General features: G+C 37.4%; 1 protein-coding gene and 1 long non-coding RNA gene across 16 annotated transcripts in view; one reads left to right on the forward strand and one right to left on the reverse strand.

Moving 5' to 3' along the window:
• Positions 1-12,945, reverse strand: part of SERTM1 (serine rich and transmembrane domain containing 1) — a 37,047-nt gene extending 24,102 nt beyond the window's left edge. For 7 of the 15 annotated variants that reach the window (XR_007405871.1, XR_007405870.1, XR_007405869.1 and 4 more), the window contains exons 1-2: positions 12,808-12,945; positions 10,950-11,195 (exon numbers count right to left, since the gene is read on the reverse strand). Coding sequence is in view for 5 of the 15 variants with exons in the window: in XM_049101218.1 (XP_048957175.1) it covers positions 10,950-10,972 (23 nt within the window). In the remaining 10 variants the exon portion in view is untranslated. Of the gene's footprint in view, positions 1-631; positions 910-997; positions 1,494-1,600; positions 2,031-10,949; positions 11,196-12,807 lie in introns of those variants that run through there. The other 8 variants (XM_049101208.1, XM_049101200.1, XM_049101210.1 and 5 more) reach the window with 6 other exon arrangements.
• Positions 91-3,181, forward strand: LOC125753622 (uncharacterized). Its single transcript, XR_007405872.1, has 2 exons — positions 91-926; positions 1,187-3,181. It is a non-coding gene; the product is annotated as an uncharacterized LOC125753622 (long non-coding RNA).
• Positions 12,946-18,677: the final 5,732 nt, after the last annotated feature.

Genomic DNA, 18,677 nt, shown 5'->3' on the forward strand with positions numbered 1-18,677 from the left:
CCCGCCCCCGCCTCGGCGCCCCGCCCCCGCGCGGCCGTCCGGGGAGCGCAGGGCTCGAGCGCACCGGCTGCGGGAGGGCGGGCGGGAGGGCGGGAGCCGGGGCCGCGGAGCCGGCGGGACTGCGGGGCCCCCCGCCCCTCGGGCCGCACAGCCAATGGCAGCGAGCGCGGCCCGCTCCCCGCTCCCCGCTCCCCGCCGCCGCCGCCGCCGCTCCCGCCGGGGCCCGCGGGCGGGGAGGAGCTTGAGCCGGGGTCGGAGGGTCCCGGAGGGCGCGGAGGCGTTGGCGTTGGCGTTGGCGCCGGGAGCCGCGTGTGCGGAAGGCAGCTGTGGTGCCGTTACCTGTGTGTGTGTGTGGGGGGGGGGGGGCAGCGGGCGGAGGCATCCACTTTCTGCCAGTTTCTTCCCCTCGGGAACACCTGGGTCCCGCGGAGCCCCGACGCCGGGTCCGGAGCCGCGTCCTGCGGGGAGCGTGGCCGCGCGCGTCCCTCCCTTCACGCCTCATCTCTCGCCCCTTCCGAATACTCCGCCAAATCGAGAGATGAAATGAATCGGACGGCAGTTCCCAGCACTGCCAGGGACCGGGCAAAGGTAAAAACCCCTCCCGGAACCTGGCTTCGAGAGGGTCACAGACCTTGAAAGAACTCTGGGAAGGGCGCCGCCAAGGGACCAGTGAGACCCGTGAGCTTCACTGAAAGACTCTGGAATTCCTCTTTTTTTCAGCTGAAAAACTGTTATTTCAACTGATCATTCGATGTCTGTGGTCTCTTCTACTCTGACATTCAATGATCCAATGGGCTTTCCGGCCTGTTGGCCTGGGGAAGGGCTGAGCTCCTGCGAGGTGCTGGGGCGGCTCCTTTCCCTCCATCTGCTCCCTCCTGCTGCATCCACCCGGAGACCGTCCACCTGTGGCTACGAAAATGAATCATGTAAATCAGTATAGAAGGATGATGCTCACGTTTTAGTGACCATGTAAACTTGTACAAACACTCCTACTTACCAGCGCCCATCTCCTGGGATTATGCTAGTTGTGCTCATGTTAGGGGTTCTCCAGATAGAGACAGATTCTGAGGCCCCCTTAGTAAGTGAGCAAAGGCTCTCTCTCTCTCTCCCTCTTCCTCCTCCAGGGGAATTGTGGGTTTGTGTTCATCTTTTCTACGTGAATCTTTTTGTATCTTCTAAAATGCAGGGCCATAGAATGAGCGGCATGGAGAAGAGGGCGGACAGAGACCTGCTTCTCTTCCAACACATTTCCGTTTGACACGTTCACATGTCACTTTCATGAGTTTGTTACATTTGTCTATCCCTCCGTGTTTTACCTTAGATTTATACTGAGCCTCCTCTCTAATAGTAATATCCATGAAATCATTGGTTTGTTATATACCAATTGTATTTCAGTGCAAAATAAGTAAGTAATAAATAAGTAATCTGTTTAGTCTTTTCTTGACATTTCCTGAGCTTAATTGCCTAGGACTGCTGTGAAAAATGACCATGACCTGTTAAAAAAAAAAAAAACTAATATGAGAGACAAAGCTGCTTTCATCTTTATTCTTGATTTCGTATATAAATGATCTAGAGAATGTTAATTGTCAAATTCACTTACATAGAGTGTCTTCAAAAGTAGGTCAGTCTCACCACTCAAGTTCCTAGGAGTTCACAGGCAGTTTGGAGAAATAGTTCTAGCTTCTAATGAGCATGATCATCCCACTTCCAGTCCTTTTCTGTCTTATCAGAGATGGATAAGATTGGTTTTGTGTTTTGTTTGTTTGTTTTAACTGTGGTATTTGGAGTCAGAATCATTAAATTCTGATCCTGTCACTTATGATCTTTGTAACTAAGCCAATCACTTCATCTCTCTGGGTCTCATTTTCCTTATGTACAAAATGGCAATAATAGTATCCACATTAATAGGTTGTTTTAAAGTTTAAATACACATACATGCATACACACACACCGAGTTCCTAGCTATTGTCTGGCATGTAATAAGTGCATAAAATTATTAGTTCTGTCTTTCCTTCTTTGCTGTCATCAAAGCAACATTTAGAATTACTTTGTCCATTCTCTAATTTCCATCTAGGTTATCAGGAAGCTTGTGTTCTGTTCCTAACACTCCCTAGACTAGTTCTCTGCTCCCTTTCCCTGATTCCTTCATCTCTGCCCTGTTGTGATGCTCCCTCTCCAAACTCTATCCTATCTCTCATGACTTAATCTCTCTTCTTTCCAGCAGTTCTCACATTCCATCTGCCACAATGTCAGAGCTCTGTGCCCTGTAGAGAAAGTGAGATTTACTCTAAGAAGAGAGTAGGTCATAAAAATTCTTAATACTTTTACATTTTCATGATGTGTCAATAAGTCCTTTTTGTTTGTTTAAATCATGGTCCTCCTGAAAACATGGAGAAATTTATGTTATCTAATGCTATGGAAAAATTCCTAGAGCCACAAGTACTATTAAATTCAACAGACATTTTTGGAGCATCTGCTATATGCCAAGCAGTGCCCCAGGCACTAGGGAGATAAAAATAAAGAAGACAAAGTCTCTGCCCTAAAATGCTTATAGTCCAATCAGGCTGGCAGATATATAAATACCTAAATTGAATATAAGCGTGCCTTGTAGGGCTTTAAGCCAATAGTGCCCATGAAAGAATTTCCTTTACTTTTTCAATTATGAGGTTGTCTTGGACCAGCCAATCAAAATTCCCACCCTGCCCACAGTCCCCTGCTGAGTGAGGATCCATGTTCTATGCCTGAGCGGAGCTCATTACTCAAAATGGGCTTAATTGGTGAAGCCAAAAAGACCATATACACATTCTCATTTTTCCCATGTCCACTCCAACCCCAATTGCAGCTAGGGTGAGAGCATGTAACTTCAATTTGGCCAATAAAATGCCTTCCTTAGACCTAGAATTGGGAATTGGTCATACAAGGGAGCCGAGATGAGAAGAGCTCTCTATAGCAGTGACTGCAACAATGTCCAGTTTCTAGGGCCAGCAAGGGGAGGAGCAATGAGCTTGGGTTTCCAGTGCCCAGGTGTCAGTTGCAAGTTATGGCTTCTGCTGCTCAGTGATCTCACGTGTCTAATTTGGAGGTATGATTGGCTGGGCTTCTGGATGTTCCCTGTTTCTGTTCATTCTTTGAGCTTCTCTCTGGTCCAGTATCCTTTCATTAAATTCAATTTTTGCTTAAACTAGCCAAATGAATTCTTAGCTACTAAGAATACTCTGTATATACTCGGTATAAAGGCTCTACCTCAATAAGAAGAATGTTAATTAACTAATTTAGGTAACTTCTCCTGCTAGGACATTCAAATTGGAAATATTACAGTTGGTCAATTGAAATCCAGAGCAGAAGCTAAAAACACAACCCATGGACTATGAGACAGCAAGGACTATGTGTAGGCTGGAATTATGAGTAAGCAGAAGTTATGAATAAGCAAAAGTTATGAGTTAGCAGAAATCTGCATACATGCAGAGGAGAGGAAGAGGTGGTTGGCTGAGAGCAGCAAGGAAACAGAAGCAAGAGGAACTGAGTCCACATGATGGTGAGGGAATAAGTGAACCCTGCTCTCAAGGGGACTCCAGGCTAACCCAATCCCTAGATTTGCCTTGAATCCTGTACTATTTTCCAATTTCCAAACTAGTTTTCCTTTTCTGATTAACCCTGGCTATTTCTGAGTTAATCAGAAATTTTGAAATTCCAGTTGTTCTTATTGTGATGTATACCTTTATAGAAACTCCCTTATTCCTTGAAGTAACCAGGATAAGACTCTATTTTATATGACCAAAGCATTCTGAAGATTGCAGGCATGATATGGCTAGGACCCAGGAAACAACAGTCAAATAGTGTATCTTAAAAGTCACTGGTCTTCCTCTTCAAAAATGTATTTTCTTTTTTTCATATCTTACTTGAAATTTCCAAGAGGACCTTCCTCTGGGCTGAAAAATTAATGGTTTATCAGAAGCCCCTGTTTAAAATGTACTCAAGTTTCTTGTGGGAATGAAAAGCCAGAGGTGTTTCTCTCTACATTAGCCATTAGCATGTGAGCAGATCATATGAGTTCATTCTTAAATTTGAACTCTTAAGGGCCTGATACTTAGGGGTTCAGCTAGGTATAGAGCAGAAAAATTGGGCACTGAGAGGGAAGAGTGGAGAGCAGATATAATAGAAAATGGCCATGAGAGTCCCTGGAACATTATAAAGAACTATCCTATGGAATATTCCTATAAGGGAAGGTCCTGGTGGCAGCCAATGTAAAGAGTGCCAGGGAACAGTAGGGCCAAAATGGCAGCCATACAACAAGGTGGACACTAACACCAAACATTCTCACTTCGCAGTCTACCTTCTGCCAGTTCCAGAGTATGACCTTGCATAATTTTTGTTCTGCTTCAGCTTTTATGGGAGATGGGGCTGGGCTGAAGCGGCAGAGAAAGATGACTATCGTATATGCCCATCTTGAGATAATACTCGGAAATTATACCAACATTAATTATACCTTGGGGTTACTTGCATGAGTCCATGGCCTTTGTTTTATCTTCCGTAACATACAGTGCCCTCTCATGGCTTGTGAAAAAAAAGAAAAATCTGTATGTCTGACCTAATCAGCGAATGACACACAGTCTAGAAAGCAAAAAAGTAATTCTCTTAAAAGGACATGACACAAGTAGGAAGGAATTTACACATGCTGCTGTGTTTGAAAGGAGAGAAAATGCATTGAAGCTGTTTTAATGAAAGCAAGAGTCTGAAGTTATCCCTAAAGAGCTTTATGTTCTCAAAGTCTAAAATGTACCTCAGAGTTTGTTTGTTTTTCTGAGAACAGTGGGTAGAACTATACTTGGAATGGCCGTGAGTCACATCAGGGTGAAGGGAGAAGAAAAATATTAATGCCACGGACACCACTTTTCATAGGGTGTGCTTTAGCCGCTGGGTGCTGTACTTGCCCATCAGCTCTGTTTGTGTGGCCAAATGACTTACTGTGGGTTATAAATCAATGTTGAGCAATGTGAAGAGCAGATGGGGAGTTTAATGCATCCTCCACATCTCCGTCTTGTGACTGGCTGAAGTCCATGTGCAATTTGGAAAAAGATGTTTGAAAAGGATATTCATCATTTTAAATTGCTCTGTGGGAGCTTTGCAGTTCATAATGTGCCACTTAGGTACTTCTCAAAGATAGGTTTTCCTTGACATGGATTAGAATTTCATAACAGCAAAATGGCAACTGGAGGTATTAGGATAGAAAAGCTAACTTTGAATGAATTAACAAGAAATTGGGGAGGGGGGTGTTGAATTGTGAAGGAGTTAAAGGGATATGAAATATTTAGGCTGAATTCTACCCCATAATATCTAGTTCTAGGAATTCCCAGTGGTTGGCAAGACAGTTTTGTTATCCATTTCTCAGGCTAGCCCTCAAATACTATTGGGAAAGTCTACCTAGGCAAGAACCTTCAGCATGACTAAAATATATTCGCTCTTGAGGAAAAACTATTAAAAACCCAGCAGTATGGCTAGCTCAGTTGGTAGAACATGTGACTCTTGATCTTGGAGTCATGAGTTCAAGCCCCATATTGGGTGCTTTTTCTCCTTACCCATCTGAGATTCCATAGTTCGTCATTCTAGTGGTCTTCCAACCAGGTGGCCATAAGGTATAGGAAGACTTTCCAAAGGAGGACTTGTGCAGAGATAGTTTTAAGGAACCCATCAACCTTCATGTCAATTATTTTTCTTAGATTGATCTACCTGAGTGAGAACTCACAGGCATTTATAATACTGCTTCTGCTACACATGAGAAAGGCATATCCTCGCTAACTCCAAATCTTGCTAGGGTGTGTTCAACTGGAGTATAAAACCTCAGAGTGCCAAATAAAGTAATAAATCAAAATATTAATTTTGGGAAAGTCAAAAAAATAATTAAGTGAAACACTTAAGATTTTCCTGGTTTCCCTGCTTTCCGTGTAGTTTGGTTAAGGGGAAACATGATCTTATAGACAGTGTAAGTATAAACAATATGACATGTTAGAATGTTCTGAATTCAGATATTGGATAGAAATGGAATGGTGGCTTTAACAATTTTTGTTTAATGATTCTGCCTCTTTTATTTCTGATCTGGTATCAGTGTGGAAGGAGAATTTTTTGAGAGAAAAGCAAGGGAAAAAGTGCTGAAGATTAAAAGCATTTTTTATATTCTTTTTTTTTTTTTACTTTAGGTATTCAAGATACTTATCTCGTACTTTTTTTAAGAACCAAAGTTTTTAAATTTTAGAACAATTTTATATTTGCAGAAAAATTGTGAAGACAGTACAGAATTCTCATATACTGCATACCCAGTTTCTCCTGTTATTAATATCTTACATTATTATGGTATATTTTTATAATTAATGAACCAATATTGTTACAATATTATTAACTATAACCCATATTTCATTCATATTTTGTGTGTTTTACCTAATACTCTTTTTCTGTTCCTGAATCCCACATTACATTTAATCATCATGTCTCCCTAGTCTCCTCTGGGCTAAAGTCTCTCCAACTTTCTTGGTTTTGATGTCTTGAGAGTTTTGAGAAGACTGGTCAGCTATTTTGTAGAATATGTCTCAGTTGGGATTTGTCTGATGTTTTTCCCATAATTAGACTGGAATTATAAGGGTTGGGGAGGAAGACTGTATGGGTAAAGTATCATTTTCAACACATATCCAGGGAACAAACACTCAACATGATTTACCACTGTTGATGTTGACCTGATCACCTACCTCAGGTAGTGTTTGTCAGGTCTCGCTCCTGTAAAGCTACTCTTTTTTTCCCCATTTCTGGGACTTTTTATTAGCCAAAACAAAAAGAATCTTTGAACTGCCCAAGGAGAATAGATTTATGGTGTTGATTTTTATAAATATCAATGGAATGCTTTTCAAGACTACTGATTCTTTAGATAGTTAAGGCAGAAAATTTGTGATGTAAGTGCATTTGCACCTTTCAATAAGATAGTTAAAAATATTTTTTTTACTAAATCATGAAATATGTGTTCCAATTACTATTAATATTCATCTTATTTCATCTTATAAAATGTTCAATAATTTCTACCTCCTATTAACAAAAAATAATGCTATATGTTGACTACTGGACTGGTGAAGTTTGAGTAATACGTATTTTTTTTCCTTTAATAAATTCAGACTTTCCTCTGATCACTATGTATAACAAAATTAATTATTATTTCTGATTTTATATTAATTTTCCTTTAAACACTGCTAAAGCATATAAAACAAAACTTGATACACATATACAATTTACTTACCAAAATAGGGCCATGTGTTCTTATCACATGCCTCATGTCATAAAAAAAACTAACCATTTCAGCTAGCCATCACACTGCATTATTACAAAATAAGTATCAAGAAACAATATTATTATTGTCTTGTTTTTATTATAGCTGATTAGAAATGATTATGAAATAATTATATTGATTCTATATCATTTAAATCTTATCTGCAGAACAAGTAATATAGTTGGCAAAACATATTCAGCAATTTTTTCTCAATATTTTAATATCCTAAAAATACATATGTAGCATGATTTTAAAGTGAAGTCAACCTCTTTCTGAAAGCAACTAATTCTGATATTGCTGCTTGATTTGACATTGAGTACTGGCTTTGTCAGTTGGATTGTGTGAGAGACTTTGTCCATATACTGAACGACCTAGATCTATGGCTTGGGTGACTGATGAAAATATATAAAAACATGTGATTAGAGGGGGCAACCAAATACAGAAAATTGGGGGACACCTTGTATTATTTTTTACAATTGCATACGAAACTATAGTTACCTCAAAATAAGTTTAATGAAAAAAGGATAATTAAACAGCATTTCATCAACCAAACTTCATGGACAAAGGTGTAATGAAATTAATAATATCCACTTTTCTAAATTTCATTCTGAGTACTTTGGATTAAACAAAGTCCCTCTTAGTGAAAGAATAGCAAGTATGATTTATATTCAGATAAGCTTTGGTAAAGCTCTTTTGGTATACTTCCCAGAAATTGAAGAGAAAAAAAATGCTTCTAATAACCAGATAACAAATCACTTTGCAAGTTTGGGGATTTCCAATTCTTTGCTTTCAATAAACTGAGTTGTGAGAAGATAGATTATTATGTTTCTTATGATAGATCTTTGTATGACTTTTTTTAAATTTGCTTTTCAACTCAGAAGTTCTAAGAGATGAGTGGCATTTCTATAAACTCTTCCCTTTCAATCTACTTAGTTATGAGAAAAAAGTTTCTCAGTACATATGTATAACAATAAAAATAAAAATATAATAAATGGCCTATATTTTCTACAATTTAATCTAGAAATAAGTAACATTTGCCTATGGGTAAAAATAATTAATTGGCAAAAAGTGTTTTCATTTTCAGGAAGTGTTTGTATGTTTAATAGTTATTTATCAAATTTTAAAATATATTTATGTTTTGGTAAAAAGTTAATATATGAAAATTATTTTGGTTCATTGTATATTAGTATTAATAATTATAATGGTAATTAATCTGGAAGAAAAATTTCAACACTTAGAGCCTTATACTCAAAGAAAATTTAAAAATTACATTAAGCTTCAATTTCTATACATGTTTATTGCAGAGAAATGTGTGAAGGTGATAAATAAAAAACTTGTGAGTACAAAAATATGTTATAAAATTCAGTTGTCAGGGAGAGTAAGCATACTGAAAGTATAAGTTCAAGTAGAAGGAAAATGATGTAAAATTTCAATTTAGGAAGCCCTTTTACTTTATTTCATTTTTTAAAAAGATGTACTTATTTATTTGATAGAGAGAGAGAGAGAGAGAGAGAGAGCACAAACCAGAGGGATAGGGAGAAGCAGACTCCTTGCTGAGCCAGATGTGTGGGGCTGATGTGGGGCTCTATCCCAGGACACTGGGATCATGACCTGAGCTGAAGACAGACATTTAACCAACTGAAACACCCAGGTACCTCTAGGAAGCATTTTTCAATGTATTTTTAATGGTGATGGACACCAAATTTATATGGTATTATAATTCATTGGTTACTGCTATAAACTGAATGTCTTCATCCTCTTAAAATTCATAAGCTGAAACCTAGTTCTCAATGTAATGACATTAGAAGGTGAAGCCTTTGAGAGATGATTAGGTGATGAGGGTGGAGCTTTAATGAGTGAAATTAGTGCTCTTATAAAAAGACCCAGAGAACTCCCAAGTCCTTCCTCTGTGTGAGGACACAGAAAGTAGATGGCCATCCCTGAACCAGGAAGTGGGTTCTCACTAAACATCAAATCTACAAATGACTTGATCTTGGACTTCCCAGCTTCCATAACTGTGAGAAATAAATGCTGTTGTTTGTAAGCCACCCAGTCTGTAGTATTCTACAGCATTACGAATGGTTATAGCATTACCAATGGCCTCGACACTTACATTTTCTGAAAAATTATATATTGAAGTGCATTCAGTGTCAAAAAGTGTGTCATATTTCAACTTATAATGTGAAATTTAGATGTTACCTTAAAAAATATATGGAGGATGGGGATCCCTGGGTGGCGCAGCAGTTTGGCGCCTGCCTTTGGCCCAGGGTGTGATCCTGGAGACCCGGGATCGAGTCCCACGTCAGGCTCCCAGTGCATGGAGCCTGCTTCTCCCTCTGCCTGTGTCTCTGCCTCTCTCTCTTTCTCTCTCTCTGTGTGACTATCATAAATAAATAAAAATTTTTAAAAAAATGTATGGAGGATACATACTTTTTCAAAATTCCTCTTACGGGGGTTTCAAGCAAAAGAGTTGGAAGGCCATGCAATGCTGTAGTTATTCTCTTCCAAACTCCTTTAAGTCCTTTGTCCCTCTCTCCTGTCATTGTATTCATCAGGCATAAATCTAACCTGGTTCAACCCAACTATTTACCAATTCCATATCTGTACTCAGGCAGTTCACTGTTACTGAAGAGAAACATGAGATCATGCTGATGGTTTCACATTCAATCCATGATTACAACACTCTAAAGGATGTACTACATTGCCTAGCAATCCTACTAGTCTGGCATGTTCAAGTTTCTACTTTAAAACAATTATTTCACACGTTCTTTTCTTTCCTCAAAATTCCTGTATCACTGCCTCCACATCTCAACTAGCAACTTGGAACTTTACCTCATAGCTCCTTGAGAAAATAGTTGAAATAAAAAAATAAAATAAGAACTTCCTCATCCTCTCTCCAGCAAGCTGCATTTGTATCCATGCTTTGCTTCCCCACTTACTACTGTGGTGACATTGCTCCTGTGGAAGTCTGCATTCCTCTTAAGACCTGGTCCCCCATCCTCTCTCATCTCCTTGAGGATACTGTCCCTGCAGTTACCTCCTACTACCTATATCATTACCAATACCTCTTTATGTCACATTATTCCCATCAACTTAATACTGTGCTTTCAGATGAATGGATAAAGAAGATGTGGTTTATGTATACAATGGAATATTACTCAGCTATTAGAAGTGACAAATACCCACCATTTGCTTCAACGTGGATGGAACTGGAGGGTATTATGCTGAGTGAAGTAAGCCAGTTGGAGAAGGACAAACATTATATGTTCTCATTCATTTGGGGAATATAAATAATAGTGAAGGGAATATAAGGGAAGGGAGAAGAAATGTGTGGGAAATATCAGAAAGGGAGACAGAACGTAAAGACTGCTAACTCTGGGAAACGAACTAGGGGTGGTAGAAGGGGAGGAGGGCGGGGGGGTGGGAGTGAATGGGTGACGGGCACTGGGGGTTATTCTGTATGTTAGTAAATTGAACACCAATAAAAAATAAATTAAAAAAAAATACTGTGCTTTCACATATCCTGTCTTAAAAAACCCCTCCCTTCACTTTATGTCCCTGACTAATCCTCCCCATATCTCTACTTTCCTTCATAGATAAACTTCTGAAAAGAGTTCCCTATGTTACCATTTCACTTCCTTACCTTACATTCTCCACGCAGTCCATTCCAAAGAGACTTCTTCCATACCACTCCCTGGAGATATTTCATTAAGGACAATGATGCCAAATCCAACGGCTACTTCTCTCTTCTTATCTAACTGATCCATTTATCAGTTCTTCCTTCCGGAGAGCTTATCCTGGTGTTTAGGACTCTACGCTCCACTGGTTTTCCTTGCACTTCACTGGCCACTCCCTCTTAATCTCTTGCCTTTCTTCTGCTCATCTTTACCTTAAGTTTGGAGTTCTCTCTGATTAAATCTTAATTCCTCTTTCTTATCAACAGACACCTTCTTTGAGTACTTTATCTGGTAGTTAAAACACCAATTTTATGCTAATGATTTTCTAATCTACATATCAAATTTGATTTCTTTCCAGAAGGACCTATTTGGCATCTTCATTTTTATATCCAACAGGATATCTTCAGTCTACCATGGAACTGGTCAGCATGGAATTCTGGATTTCTAAATCCCTACCCCCACTCCTAACCCCATACCTGTATTCTGTCCCATATTCTCAGTCTCAATTGATGGAGTAATCATTTGCTCAGGTTTTAAACCAAAATTGAGCAGTTACCCTTGATACCTCTCTTTTCTTTTCTTTTTTTTTTTTTAAAGATTTTATTTATTTATTCATGATAGTCACAGAGAGAGAGAGAGAGGCAGAGACACAGGCAGAGGGAGAAGCAGGCTCCATGCACCGGGAGCCCGATGTGGGATTCAATCCCGGGTCTCCAGGATCGCGCCCTGGGCCAAAGGCAGGCGCCAAACCGCTGCGCCACCCAGGGATCCCTCTTTTTCTTATTATTATGTCCAATCCACCCAGAAAAAAAAAATCCATCTTCTAAATCTTCAAAATATATCCATGCTGACTCTTTTAATGTGTTGAGAGTTGCTTTGTGGTCTATTAATTGGTTAGTTTTTGAAAATGCTTTGTAGATACTTATGAAGAGTGTGCGTTCTTATTGGTAGGATGTTCATAAGATCAAGTTTATTAATTATATTTTCAAGTAAAATCTTCTATGTTCTTACTAATTTTTTGTCTTAATCAGTTTTTGAGATGAGTTTTAAAATGCTATAAGTGAACTATCTTAAGATAAATCCAGTAGTTTCAGCTTTTGTATATTTGAGACCACATTGTTAGGCATATATAATTTAGAATTGTCTATCACAAGGTGAATTTTAACTGTTTATAATTTTATAGTATCTCTTCTTATCTCTAAATAATGATTTTGCCTTAAAGTATTTTCTCCAATACTAATATATCTGCATCAAGACTGACTTAATAACATTTATTCTATCCTTCTACTTTGGATGTTTCTATATCTTTATATTTTAGGTATTTCTCTTGTAACACCTCTTGTCTAGTTGACAATCTTTGCCTTTCAACTGGAGAGTTTAGTGCACTTACATTTAATATGATTACTGATATATTTGGAATTATTGCTATCACTTAATTATTTATGTGTGTGTGTGTGTGTGTGTATGTTTAATACTACCTGTTTTTTCCTCCTTTCTTGACTACTTTTGGAATGATTTGTTTGTTTGTTTGTTTGTTTGGAATGATTTGTTTTTTTAATGACACTTTTTCTCAACCTCTGTTTGGAATATATACTCTCTGTTCTCTCAGAGGTTGCTCTTCAAATCTTAAACTAGACATTCCACTGAAAGACTAAAACGATTTGATACCCTTATTCTTCCCCTAAATATCTTAGATAACTTAAGCTTTGATAGCTACCCTATCTTATATTTAATTTTTTTCCTATTTTAATTTTATTTTTAATGATCAATTTAGATTTTCTTCATGGTTCTATGTAGTAAATTTTTTTTTTTAGTTTTACTCACGTTTGTCAATTTCTCTGTTCCTAGTTCTTTGTCCCATTTCAGTTTTTCTTTTTAAAGCTAATTTTTAAATTTGTGAGTGTATGAGTTCAATTACATGTTTCAAAAAGATATGTTGAAGTCCTAACCCCTAGTACCTGAGAATATGACCTTATTTGGAAATAGGTTTATTGCAGATGTAATCAAGATTTAAGATGAGGTCATAATAGAAGAGAGGAGACCCTTAATTCAGTATATCTGGTGTCCTTATGAGACAGGTAGAATGTCAGTTGAATACAAGGGTAAGAAAACTTATTCTGTAAATGACCAAATAGTACCTATTTTAAGTTTTTTGGAGTCATATGCCATATGGTATCTGTGACAACTTTACCTTGTGCTATTACCTGTCGCCTACAGCGACTACAGACAATGTGTAACAGATAGGCCTTGCTGTGTTCCAGAGAAACTTTATTTATAAATTGGCAGATTGCCTTTTGGGCAGATTTAGCCAAATTCTGGTGTAATACATGATCTGTGACCCACAAGAAGCCTGATGCTGTATTGGGAAGTTGTTGAACCTTGAAGATATATTAAAATGTATTGATTTATCTGATTTATTTATACTTTGAATGGACGTTTTACCCATGTATGATTTTGTTACATGATACACTAGTCATTATAATGTTGATTCACTGAGTTATATAGATCTTTCAAATGCTGGCATATTTCACCGTACACTATAAAATTTTATATTCATTAATATCACTACTATGTCATCAGAAAAGTCTCTGAGTACTGGAAAACTGTCAAGCTTACATTGGCAGGTACAATTTGTCTAAAATTCTAATTTTTATTTTGAAGCTTGAATTTTATCATTGGCAACAAAACTGTCAGTTGTTTTCCTTGAAGTGATAGTCTTACTTGGTTCATTATTAAGAAAATGTCAACTAAATACCCAAGTCTGAATAAACATGGTTCTTCAAGTAAAATGATATTCTCTCAAAAAAGTGGCTAGTTCAGTTCACAACTCAATCTTACAAGTGCTTTTCCTTGAAAGAGTTATAGTTCAGTATTTATTTTTTCATACTTCCCATTTCATCAAAGAGAATATTAAAAACATGTCTATTAAAGGGCTGATATTTATACATATTAAATATTTGTATTGTTTTATACTAGATATTTAAAGTGAAACTCCTTTCTGTTTTTTTTTCCTGCCAGTGAGTGGCAGTGAAGTACAATGTATATTATACTAGTACAATAATTTAACATTAAACTGGTACATTTTACCAGTTACAGTTTGGGGCCACTGCCTTGCTTCGTGCTAAGCCAAGAGTTCTACCCACTATTGCTTTTGCATCACTGATGCAAAATGCAATGAAAAAGGGAAATAATGTCTTAGTATTATTATAAAAATAGTTCTGAGTTTTTAAATACTCTGAACATTCCTCAGAGACCCTCAGAGTTCTGTGGCCTTTGTGTAGAGTACTGATGTCTTAGGGCATTGGCTGGAAGGCAGTTTCTTCTGAAAAAGTCTTCTCATAAGATTTAACCTTGATCTTTATCTCCCATCTCCATACCCCCTTTCCCTTTTCCATTCTTGCTCCTGGATCCCCACCCCCAACATCTCCTACCACCAATGCCTTTTAAGGATTAGAATGAGCAGTTATAATTTTTTTCTGTGGGGAGATTTTCTTCTTCTGGCTTTGGTTTTGTGGAAAATTTTAGAAGATTTATTTTTAAATATTGAAAGTTTATTTCTTGCAGATGATAAAAATTAATTCTTTTTAAAAAATAACATGCTCCGTATCTTAACTACAGTGGAGGACTATCATTGTTCTTATAGTTGGTGAATTTTCTGCAGTGCCAGATATGCTAGTAAGTCATGAAATTAACAGAATTTTTTTTCCTTACTAGATGCTGTTTATGTGTTCTTAGCCCCCCTCTTACAGGATAATTGACAAGAATCAATACATCAGAATTGGATCCATGTTCAAGTTGTGATCTTCAGCTCAGCAGAATAGAGTCAATCGGATAGATGGTGTTCAGAGGACCCTGCAATTCTTTGATATCTTTTTTCCCATACTGGTTTGAATCTCTTTGTCACATTATCCATTATGGCATGCCCTGGCTTCTAAATTTTCTGTGTCACTGAATGTAGTTTTTGCTGACAGATTTCAGGGTAGATCATACTTTTCCCCCTGACTTTTATTTATTTATTTATCTATTTTTTAAATTCAAGTAGCCAACATATCGTACATAATTAGTTTCAGATGTAGAGTTCATTGATTCATCAGTTGGAAATAACACCCAGTGCTTATCACATCATGTACCCTTCTTAATGCCCATTGCCTAATTACCCCATCCCCCCACCTACCTCCTTTTCAGCAACCCTCTCAGTTTGTCTTCTAGAGTTAAAAGTCTCGCAGGGTTTATCTCCCCATCTGATTTCTTTCTGTTACATTTTCCCTCCCTGCCCTATGATCCTCTGGGCTGCTTCTTACATTCCACGTATGATAATTGTATTTCTCTGACTTACTTCGCTCAGCATAATACCCTCTAGTTCTGTCCATGTCAATGTAAATGCTAAGTATTCATCCTTTCTGATGGCTGAGTAATATACCACATCTTCTTTATTCATCTGTTGACGGACATCTCAGCTCTTTTCCTAGTTTGGCTAGTATGGGCATTGCTGCTATAAACTTTGGGATGCCCCCTGATTTACTTGATGCTTCAGAACTTCATGCAGACCCTGTGAGAGTACCCTACCTAGTAGCGAGGTTGGAATTAACATCCTGCCAGGGCACTTTTGTTGCACTGATCCACCTGTTATTATAAAGGTCTGTGCTGCTACATCTGAAGTAGGGCTTTTATTTGCCTCTGCAACTTAGTTGCCTTTGGCAATTGGGGTTTAACTGCTGATATCCCAAGGATGATTTATGCAGACTACTTGCCTGGCTTTGGTGAAGCTAATGAAACTCAGAAATGTCAACTGAAAAGATTCTTTAAGATTTATTTTCTTTGCAAAGAAATTTTTCATGCTGTTTTAAAGGGCCTGAAACTTACATGATTTGGGAATCCCTCTAGGAAAAAAATATATGGAGTTACAAAAATGATCTTAGTTAAAATGAGAAAACACAACAAATTATGGAAGGCTTAAAGATTCCGAGATCTCTTCAGGCTTATTTCCAGAAATGAGCACATCGGAATGCTTCCTAATTAGAAGCCAGTTTATATTCCCTTCCAGGACACTAAATCCCAGCAGCTGTGACATTCATAGCACTAGGCAAAGGAGGTCCCTGAAGGGGCAGCTTCATTAGCTTCACTGGAGATATATCTTTATGTTGGGAGAACTTTCTGTTCTAAACATAGCCACCTCTCAAATCCTGCTGTAGAGCATGGCTATTTTTCAAGTGACCTTAAGTTATACAAAGTTGAAGCCTGAAATATGTTGAAGTGACAAAGACAATTTGGTTGTTTCTTTCATTAAGCTGTGTCATACTTCAAATGACATTTAAAAGCTCTACGTATTCTAAAATTATATTTAATATTATTAGACATGGAAACATCCCAGAGGGCACCAAATGCCATGTTTATCTATAGGAAAGTTGTAGCCATTACTAAAAGGAAATACTACAGATTTAAAAAACTTGATTCATGACTCCCATTAATTTTTTAAGAAGGTCTGCCTCTCAGGAAGGCAATTTTACAAGCAACATTTTAGTGAGCTCTGTTGGAGAGCAGGTAATTCATTATCCCAAATTTCATGTTTATTATATTAATTGATTTACATCCTAATAAAAGGGCAAGCCCCAGGCATATGTTTTATAGTGAAAGTAAGACCTTAGAAGCATGAAATTAGAATGACTTTAGTTAAAACAATAGTCTTAGGCAGTATCTTATAAGTGATTTTTTTCTTTCCATCTGCCAAGGTTACTTAGTGATAGCCTGTCTTCATTGTGTCACTGAATTCAGTAAATGCATGAGTAGAAATAAGAAAATGTAAAAAAAAAAAAATAGCCTACAGACTTGTGAAACTTGTGAAAAAATTACATTTTACAAATATTAGATGTAATAAATAGATTAGCCATTCATTAACAGTGTTTATATATAAACATCTATGGTTGATCACCTTTTTTAACATTAGAGCAATACAGGTGGCTTTCATATGTGGTTCTCATTACTGGGATAAAACTAGAACATTCTGATAATATGATGATTGAATCAATCATTCAGATGATTTGTTTTCTTTATATGTTATGGAAAATCATTACAAATATATCATCAATTGAGTGATTCATCAGTTTGATTTTGCAGTGGTTTGAATCAGTCTTACAGAGAGCTGAAACTTCTGCATTCATCTCTTGATGAAGTATATTTGAGATAAGCATACTTTGTAATTCAATGTAGAAAATGACAGAATCATAAGGCTCAAACTTGAAAAAGGATTGCAGTTCATCTGTGTAACCTTGTGCTTCCATCCTTAAATTTCCTAGATAAATAATATATCTTTTTTTTTTTGAGAAATGGGCAGAGTATTTGTATCCTACTTAATATTTGCCATTGGAAGGATATATTTTATATTTAATATAAATTACAACACCATGGTCTAATTAAATTCTGCAAATATTTATTATCTACTACTATAAAGTTCTGTTAGGTCATGACTGAAGTCAGGAGGGTTACAGATTGAAGGATTGGGATAAATCTCTCAGAAGAAGAAAGGGATACTCTAGTGAAACAGTTAGGCATAATGTCAATGTGCATGTCAGCCTTTGTGGTTCCATGCCAGCCATCATAAATGAGGAGACCTGAGAAGATAAAGTTCATCTGGGGAGGCTCAGAAAGAGTGGGACTCATTGAATGACATTGGGTGGCATTGGAGGGAAATGGTTGTATTTGGGTAGGTGGGGAGTAAAGCAAAGAAATATATATATATATATATATATATATATATATATATACATACATACATATATATAAATTATATATAATTTATAAATTATAAATATATATAAATGTAAAAATTATATACATATAAATTACATATAAAAATTTTTTTAAGGAAAGCATTATTTTAAATGGAAAGAACAGCATGGGCAAAGTGTAGAGAAAACTTTGGTATCTATTTCACTAGTAGAGATAAAAAAGATTGTTCCTTTTGTACTAGGAACTTATTAAGCATTCCTTCAGTCTTTCCTTTTCCAATATAAATAATCCCAAATTCTCCGACTTTTCATTCTACACCTGTTTTCTAGTCCTCAGCCCTTTCTGAGGTTCTTCAAACTCTCTACATCATTCATAAGCCCTTTGGCCTAATGTGTGAAGTTGGTCAGAGGCTGGAAGATCTGACTTCTCATTCTTCTAACTGTGTGATTATGGCCAGGTCTTTCCTGGGCCTCAGTTTCCATTTGTAATTTAAGGCTCTGAATTATGGTCTCTTTATTTCCCTCCATTTCAAAATTCTGAATATTAAATTGTGAAACTAGTATTGGATGCAAGGTTCTAGCCATGTGGAATAAGTTTTAGGGTTAATTTCCAATATCCTTCATCCTGTATTTCTCTTTAGATATTCTAATAGCATAATTACCTTTAAAAACCGAGTCCTCCAGTGGCTAATATTCCATTGTATGCATAGACCACATCTTCTTTATCCATTCATCTTTTGATGGACACCGAGGCTCCTTCCAAAGTTTGGCTATTGTGGACATTGCTGCTAGAAACATCGGGGTGTAGGTGTCCTTGGCGTTTCATCGCATCTGTATCTTTAGGGTCAATCCCCAGCAGTGCAATTGCTGGGTCTTAGGGCAGATCTATTTTTAACTCTTTGAGGAACCTCCACACAGTTTTCCAGAGTGGCTGCATCAGTTCACATTCCCACCAACAGTGCAAGAGGG

Source organism: Canis lupus, chromosome 25, assembly GCF_003254725.2.
Source record: "Canis lupus dingo isolate Sandy chromosome 25, ASM325472v2, whole genome shotgun sequence".
Taxonomy (NCBI): domain Eukaryota; kingdom Metazoa; phylum Chordata; class Mammalia; order Carnivora; family Canidae; genus Canis; species Canis lupus.